The sequence below is a fragment of the Thamnophis elegans genome, chromosome 7 (assembly GCF_009769535.1).
Source record: "Thamnophis elegans isolate rThaEle1 chromosome 7, rThaEle1.pri, whole genome shotgun sequence".
NCBI classification, from domain to species: Eukaryota; Metazoa; Chordata; class Lepidosauria; order Squamata; family Colubridae; genus Thamnophis; species Thamnophis elegans.
Window position 1 is genome coordinate 75,210,479 of NC_045547.1, and position 9,125 is coordinate 75,219,603.

General features: G+C 44.0%; 1 protein-coding gene across 1 annotated transcript; it reads right to left on the bottom strand.

The window, feature by feature from the left end:
• Positions 1–553: 553 nt before the first annotated feature.
• Positions 554–7,548, bottom strand: LOC116511703 (parathyroid hormone-related protein-like). The gene is given in 5 exon segments (XM_032221873.1): positions 554–611; positions 1,648–1,912; positions 1,915–2,047; positions 7,263–7,355; positions 7,537–7,548. Coding segments are annotated over 5 exon segments (561 nt in total).
• Between the last annotated feature and the right edge of the window lie 1,577 nt (positions 7,549–9,125).

The following is a 9,125-nucleotide window of genomic DNA, read 5'->3' on the forward strand; positions in this document are numbered from 1 at the left end:
GAGGTCTGCTGTAATCCCCTTGCTTTTATCTTGTTTTTCTTCCATGTTGTAAACGGAACTGGGCTTTAATTTAGCCCACGCCAGGGGGAATTCCTAAATTAAACCTATAGTTTGCTCTCCTGACAGGGCTCTAGCATTTTTGGCAAATATATGATACAAGTCAGTGTATTTGGCGTATGTAGCAAGGGCGTAGAAAGAGGCATTCCAGATAGCTGCGACATTAATGAATTCCCTGTCTGCGACAAACATCTCAAGACCTTCTTCTCCGGCTTGGAATTTGCTAATTGAGTATGAGCTGACCTATAGTAGTCTTACTTTATGCCAATGTTTCTCAACCTCTGTTGTCCCTGGCAGAGGACTTCAGGAGGCCCTTGCAGCTGAAAATGGAGCTTAAGAGGGCACCGCGGGCCAGTCCTTCGCTGTTTTCAGGATGCCACCTCGGGCCAGATCTAAGCACCTCCGTGGGCCGGATCCGGCACACAGGCCTTGAGTTTGATACCCCTGTGCTCGAAGGTTCATGGTCGCCTTTCCATATCACCAGCTACACTTGAGATCAGTTCAACTCTGCAAGTTTCTTCTGCTTAAGGCTTTGGAAGGTTACTCGGAATCTCCTAAGGGTGGAAAGAATCAGCATGTACCCAAACAACAGATCAGTGTGTGAGGGCTTCACGCAACTGGAAGGTTATCTGCATACTCTGTCTCTCTGTCTCTCTGTCTCTCTGTCTCTCTGTCTCTCTGTCTCTGTCTCTCTGTCTCTCTGTCTCTCTGTCTCTCTGTCTCTCTGTCTCTCTGTCTCTCTGTCTCTCTGTCTCTCTGTCTCTCAATTTTTTTTAACTTTTATTAAAAGTTTTAGACAAAACTGCAGCTCTCAAGATCTTACTTCCTTGAAAACTCTCAGTCCTACAGGATGTAAATGATTTTTTCCACCCTTGGAATAATTTTTCAGAATTTTTTTACCAGCTGGAACTGAACTAAGAAATCCTTAAGACAGAGATATCCAGTCTTGGCCATTTGAAGACCCGTGGACTCCAGCTGGGGGAATTCTGGGAGTTGAAGTCCACAAATCTTAAAGTGGCCAAGGTTGGACACTCCTGCCTTATACCTTTGGCAAACATGGGATGGAGACACTGTCCATGTTCTGTCCTGAGATTAAAAGCAACTCAAAGTTTTCCATGGGTCTCCACCGTTAAAGACGCAAGGAAACCTAACCTTGGTGCAACATTAGGTAATTAGCACATATATGCTAGTCATTCCCGACTCTAGGGAGTGGTGCTCATCTCCCTTTCAAAGCTGAAGAGCCAGCGCTGTCCGAAGACGTCTCCGTGGTCATGTGGCCGGCATAACTAAAAACTGAAGGGCACAGAATGCTGTTCCCTTCCCACCAAAGGTACTTCCTATTTTAATACTTGCATTTTTTAACATGCTTTCGAACTGCTAGGTTGGCAGAAGCTGGGACAATTAACAGAAGCTCACTCCATTACGTGGCGCTAGGGATTCGAACCGCCAAACTGCCGACCTTTCTGATCGACAAGCTCAGCGTCTTAGATACTGAGCCACCAGGTCTCTCTGGTGTAACATTACTCTACAGCAGAATAGACCCTTAATTTTGGAGGGGACAGACACCACTGAAATATGGGTCCTTCTTACCTTGTCTTAATAGGTGCAACACGCAAGATGTCCATCCCACTGCCGGACCCTTTTAAGCTGAGCCAGGCCGAACGAATTCGCCTCTTCTTCTTCTCTTGATCTTTACGTTTCCCGGACTTTCCTTTTTTCTTCTTTCCGGGGGTCTTTAGAGGCTGCTCCTTGTAAGGTTCCTTGTGGGTCTCCTGGGTCAGGTTTTTGCCTTCATCATCGATGCCAACGCTGACAGTGCAGATTTTGCCCAGACCCACGCCGGGTTTCGGTTGGATGACATCTCTGCTACACCTCGTATCTCAGCCGTGTTCACCCCATCGATGAGATTTTGCAGGAAGTTACGCCTTCGGGTGTCTTGCATGGACTTCCCTTTGTCGTGAAGGAGTTGGTATTCGCGACGGTCCTTTTGCTGTTCAAAAAAGAGAAAAAAAGAAGCAAATCCAGATATTAATGGACCTGAAAAGATGCCCATTCATTCATTCATTCATTCATGATGGCCGCCACAATATTAAAAAAATGTTGAGACTCTAGTACAAAGAAGATGATTAGGGAACTGGAGACTAAACATATTAAAAAGACAATCGCTGGAATTGGGTAAACGCAGGGGTGAAATCCAGCAGGTTCTGACAGGTTCTGGAAAACTGGTAGCGGAAATTCTGAGTAGTTAGGAGAACTGGCTAATGCCAACTCTGGCTGGCCGCAGAGTGGGGTGAGAGATTTTGCATTATCCTTCCACTGTCATGCCCACCAAGCCACGCCCACCAAGCCATGCCCACCAAGCCACACCCACCAAGCCACGCCCACCAAGCCACACCCATAGAACCAATAATAAAAAAATGACTTTCACTACTGGGTAAAGGTAAAGGTTCCCCTCACATATGTGCTAGTCATTCCCAACTCTAGGGGGCGGTCTCATCTCCGTTTCAAAGCCAAAGAGCCAGCGCTCTCCGAAGACGTCTCCATGGTCATGTGGCCGGCATGACTCAATGCCGAAGGTGCACGGAACGCTGTTCCCTTCCCACCAAAGTTGCCCCTATTTTTCTACTTGCATTTTGTACGTGCTTTCAAACTGCTAGGTTGGCAGAAGCTGGGACAAATAACGGGAGCTCACTCCGTTAACCAGCGCTGGGGATTCGAACCGCTGAACTACTGACCTTCTGATCGACAAGCTCTGCATCTTAGCCACTGAGCCATCGCGTCCCTGCCCGAATTGGGTACATCTAGTTAAATGGAAAGGAGGACTAGGGGAGACATGATAGCAGTGTTCCAATATCTCAGGGGTTGCCACAAAGAAGAGGGAGTCAAGCTATTCTCCAAGGCACATGAGGGCAGGACAAGAATGGATGGAATGTAAACGCGGAGAGAAGCACCTAGAACTAAGGAGAAATTTCCTGACACAACAATTAATCAGTGGAACAAATCTCCCCCTAAAAGTTTTGAATGCTCCAACATTGGAAGTTTTTAAGAAGAGATTGGAGAACCATTTGTCTGAAGTGATGTATGCCTGAGAAGGGCATTGGAATAGAAAATCCTCAATGTCCTTTTAAACTGTATTATTCTGTTATTTGTCGAGCCTGTTCAAAAAACCCAGTCTTCTCTTTGTACAGCATAATTTAAGAGTCCCGCGTATCCACATTTTATCTGGAATCAATGCAACTTTCTAGCTGTTCCCTACTGTGGTAGAAAAGCGGAATTTGAAATAGTTTGCTAGTAAGCTGGTATATGACCCTTGACTGACAAAGTTTTCTTCAATGACCTTTTGAAGTTACAACAGCATTGAAAAAAAAAGACTCATGATTGATTGTGATTCAGACTTATGACCATTCCAGCATCCCCATGGTTACATGATCCAAATTCAGGGGGTTGGCAACTGACTCATACTTGTGACGGTTGCAGTGTCCCGAGGTCATGGAATCATCTTTTGCAAGCAAAGTCACTGGGGAACCATGCTACTAGCTTAAGAACTGCGGTGATTCCCTGAACAACTGTTGACAAGGAAGGTCGTAAAGCGGGGCAAAGCATACTTAGCAACCGTCTCGCTTACCAACGGAACTTTTGGGCTCCGTTGTAGTTGTAAGTTGAGGACCACCTATAATTGCTAGGAGGGTGGGGGCCTTCAGCCTCAGAGCAGTGTTTCTCAAATATGTGAATTACAATATGTGGATAGGGAATTTTGGGAGTTGAAGTCCACATGCCGTATTTTTCGGAGTATAAGACGCACCTTCCCCCTGCCTTCCCAAAAAAGAGGGTGAAAATCTGGGTGCGTCTTATACACTGAATACAGCATTTTTGGCCTTCTGAAGCCCCGCCCCGCGCATCCTGTTTTTCACAAAAATGGACGTGCAGAGGGTTTGGGAGGCCCGTAGAATGCTCCTGGCGGCTGGGGAGGGCAAAAATGAGCGAAAATGGGCCCATTTTTCACAACAACAGTGTGTGTGTGTGTTTGCCCTCCCAAACCACCAGGAGCACTCTACAAGCCTCCCAAACTCTCTGCACGCCGCATTTTTTGTGAAAAGTGGGCCCATTTTTCACCTCCCCAAACCCCCCGCATCACTTTTTTGCCCTCCCTGGCCCCAGGACCACTTTGCAGGCCTCCCAAACTCTCTGCATGCCCCGTTTTCCACCAAAAACGGGGCGTACAGAGGTTTGGGAGGCCTGCAGAGTGCTCCTGTGGGCCAGAGAGGGCAAAAACTTTCTTTTTAATTTACCTCTTCAAAATCTTGGTGCATCTTATACTTCAGCGTGTCTTATAGTCCAAAAAATACGGTACCTTAAAGTCGCCAAGATTGAAAAGCAGGGCTTGAAATCAGCTTGCTTAACCAAAAAGAATTTATGGGGATGATCTTGGACCAAGATGAGCTAAAACACAAGTCCACGATCACATTGGTGTACCTGGCAACCTGGCTGTTTCTTAGGTCAACACTCTCCACTTGTCAAAACAACAACAACAACAAAACACAACCCTAGCTTCTCCTCATTTTAAGCCTTTCAAAGAAGCCACCATAAATCTAGAACCGAACTTTCAAAGTTAGGTTCCACCACAAAACCGCGGATGACAAAATCGCGCTCGACGAAAGCGCGTACGTTTTCGTCGCGCTGTGATTGAAAATGTAAAAATAAAGGGAAAACCTTACCCTAACCCCCCCAAACCTAACCCTAAACCTAACCCTAAACCTAACCCTAAATCTAACCCTAAACCTAACCCTTAACCTAACTAAACCTAACGCTAACCCTTAACCTAACGCTAAACATAACCCTAACGCTCTAAACCTAACCCTAACCCTTAACCTAACCCTAACCCTAACCCTAACCCTTACCTTTATGTGAATCGGCTTGCTTTAATTTTATTTTTATTTCAATTTTAATTTTTTTCGTCGCGCTGTGATGACGTCAAATGCGCGCTTTCGTCAAGCGCGCTTTTGTGGACCGCGGTTTTGACAGGTCACGTCAAAGTTACACCCGAACAGGCCCGTTCAATAGAGCCACTGATTCTTAAGCAGCTTTGAAGCTTTTTCAGATAGGAGCTGTTTGTGTTAGCTTTGAAAACATCTGCCTTGTTACATTCCAGTTCGCCAAAGAAATGCATAGAAATCATATGGTCGGGGAAGCAAATAAATGGGAATGATTAGAAGTGTTTGGATAAATGGACAACCTCTGTGTTCGCAGTGGGAGCTGCATGTTCTAGAGCACAAGACGAGTTTTCAAAGTTTGCTAAGTGAGCTGCTTAGTGTTATTCCCAGTTTCCCACAATCTACCCCCGGAGGAGAATGCTAAATGCATGACCCCAACCTAAACATCTAGAGAAATGCCTCCAATTCCAATATGTTAGTTGTCTTTTATATCCCTTTCTTTTTCCACCAGCAACAGGGCCGGATTTTCCTATAGGCTAACTAGGCTTCAGCCTGGGCCTCAAGATCAAGAGGGGCCTACATTCAAATTGTTAGCAAAATTAAAATTACACTATTCTAAAAACAGTGAACACTAAAACACTGAACCGAAAATAGGAGAAATTCTACGCATATGACTAATAAACAAACATAAAAATGTATTGGTTAAGATTGTTCCAGCGCCACGGCAGTTGGGGAGCCGCCCACGTTCCCAGCACCGGTGGTCGGGCGAGAGGCACGGCTGCTCCCAGTAGCCGCCCCGTCGACGCGGAGCCCACCAGCGGCCAGGCAGGTGAGGGCGAGGGGGCCGAGCCGGGCAGCTGAGCGCAGCAGGGGAGGCGGCTGGCCTCACTGCCTTTGCCACAGAGCAGAGCCGCCCTCCGTCGGGAGGCCAGCTATATATATTGATATATTGTATATATCACAGTAATGATGTATTTTATTGTCTCTCATGTAATTTGCAAACTTAAAAATGGGAGGTGAAAGGGCCTCATAAGTGGAATAGCCTAGGGCCTCTTTTCATCTAAATCCGGCACTGACCAGCAAGCAAAGCTCTTGATGCCCCGTCTTTGGAGAGCTTTTTCTCCATAATTGGTCTGTGATTGACTGCTCCTGGACATACTCTTTGGTCTGTTTGGGTTCTAGATCGCTAAACAGGAAGACTCCTTCAAGTTGGGCTCAACTCCACGTGACACCTTAGTTTTTCTTGATATAGAAGGTCATTGATACAGAAGGTCATAGGAGCCGAGGTGGCGCAGTGGTTAGAGTGCAGTACTGCAGGCCACTTCAGCTGACTGCTAGCTGCAGTTCGGCAGTTCAAATCTCACCGGCTCAAGGTTGACTCAGCCTTCCATCCTTCCGAGGTGGGTAAAATGAGGACCCAGAGTGTGGGGGCAACATGCTGACTCCGTAAACCGCTTATAGAGGGCTGAAAGCCCTATGAAGCGGTATATAAGTCTAACTGCTATTGCTATTGGAATTGCCTTTTCTTTTCCAGTCTAAGCTAAGCTTTGGATATTCCTAGCGGTCTTCTTCCAAGTTCTCACCAGGCTGAACCCTGCTTCACTTCCTGAGACCAGCCATTTGCTGTAGATCAAAATTACATCACTCTGATAAACAACTAATTCCCACCACATTGTCAAACTATTTTCTAAGACTGTACTACTATTATTCTCCTCATCCTTCCTACTACCTCTCTCCTTTTCTATTTAAGGCTATAACCTTGTTGCTTTATGATTTGCATTGTTTTATTTAGTTTCCTAGTAAGATTTTCCTATCCTATGACTATCACTAAGTGTTGTATCTTATCATTCATGATGAATGTGTTTATGACAACTATGAACATGATTTATTTCTTATATCTTTTATGTACATGGAGAGCTTGCACTGAAGACAAATTCCGTGTGTGTCCAATCACTCTTGGGCAATAAAGAATTCTATCCCATCTTATCCTATCCTATCCTATCCTATCCTATCCTATCCTATCCTATCCTATCCTATCCTTCCATCCACTCCACTCCACTCCACTCCCTCTACTCTATTCTACTCTACTCTACTCCAATTCACTCCACTCCATTCCATTTCATTATTTTACTCTACTCTACTCTACTCTACTCTACTCTACTCTTCCTCTTCTTTTCTCTTCTCTACTCTTCTTATTAGGGTTTTTGATCAATGACAGGACTAATAGGACTCACATCTTCTCAATACCTTTCTTCTCCAGATACAAGTTAATACCTTCTTGATGTTTACCTCAATCACAGGTATGAGCTGCTCGAGCTTTCTCAGTTTTAGGATAGTTAAGCAATGGCATTTTGCAATCAGTCCATACTGGAAGAACAATGATAGAAAACCATAGTCCGGAAAACAAAGCAAAACATTGTGCTCCAGAAGTCAATCCTGGGAAATAATTACTGATGGGAAAAGGTGTGCTTGGCCCTCAGGGTAAGGTGGATGCATTGTCAGTTGCAGGGATAAAAACAGATGGGATTGTAGTTTATTCCAGTGATACCTGTCTGTCCATCCTGCCAGCAGCAGGATGTGCTAAGCCCCATTTCTAGAGCTAAGGTCCCTGTTTAGTTTTGCACACAAGGACATGATGTTTCTGCTCTAATTATTTACAGCTAAGTGACAATACAGATCATCCTCAACCTAAGATGACAATTGAGCCCGGAATTTCTGTTGCTCTGCGAGGGAATTGCTATGTTAAGGGAATTTTGTCCCATTTTACGACATTTACAACATTTCTTGCCTCCGTTGTTGAGCGAATCCCTGCAGCTGTTAAGTCAGTGACATGGTTGTTAAGGGAAACCGGATTCCCCATTGACTTTGCTCATCCACAAAAAGGGATGGCGTGACCCCGGGACACTGCAATTGTCATAAATGTGAACCAGTGGCCAAAGCATCTGAATTTTGAACATGTGAGATGCTGCAACGGTTGTATGTGTGAAAAAAATTGTCATTGGTCACTGTTTTCCAGTGCCGTTGTAACTTTGACCAGTCACTAAATGAACTGTCATAAGTCGAGGACTACCTGTAGGGTTCGACATGTCGACGATACCCTTAGTATCATGGGCAAACTCCTTCTGATGTGAGGCTAATATGATTTCAGTGAAACGTATCAAGGATAGAAGGAAACCATTTCAAAAAATCATTGAGAGTTGAACACAAGCTTAAGTTAAGTCAGTCCAAATAACAAGGTTATTACCACATTGCTCAGTCCCTTCTGATTTAATAGCAGCTTCTATAAACAAATTGGGGTGGATATAACTTGATTAGTCAAGAGCTGAGATGTTATGGTGCAATCTGAAGTAATTTACAAGGAGCCTTGCATCTGAAGATAAATCAAAGATTACAAAAACTTGGCGGAATTATAAATTGATTATGGCCTCGGTTTATAAAGAAAATGTATAGAAAATGTTCTACAGGTGGCATCTACCCCCAGCAAGATTGACAAGAATGTACCTGTCTAAAAAGTACTAGAAATGCAGTCAGTCCCAGGCACATACTATCACATGTGGTGGACGTGCAGCAAAGCAAGAAATATTGGGAGAAACTACATAATTGGCTAGAAGAGATAACTAAACAGAATATAGATTCGAAGCCGGAATTATATCTGTTGGGAATAATACCAGAGGGTTACGATAAGGGATCGCATATTTAGTCTTACATAACTGATAGCAGCAAGGATTATATTTGCCAAATACTGGAAGAATGAAAACACTCCGCCAGATGAGGAAGTAATACGAAATTTTTTAGAATGGTCTGAAACGGATAGGCTAACTTTTAAAATTAAAGATAAAGAAGACTCAGAATACTACCCGATATGGAACAGTTTTTTTATGAATGGCTAGAGACATTGGGTAGGAATTAGAGGGAAAAAAAGACTGTCGGTATTAAAATAGAGATGGTTTTCAATCATAAGTATGATAATGTACAAGATGTAAATAGGCCAAGATATAAGAAAAATATCTTTCTTATAAGATATAAGAAATAGCTTAAACTATTTGGTTGTACTATTAGGATTATAGTTAATATAAGTGCTATCACTTATAGTCACTATTATGAGTTCATGTGTTAATATTTACCATGGCTCCCCCC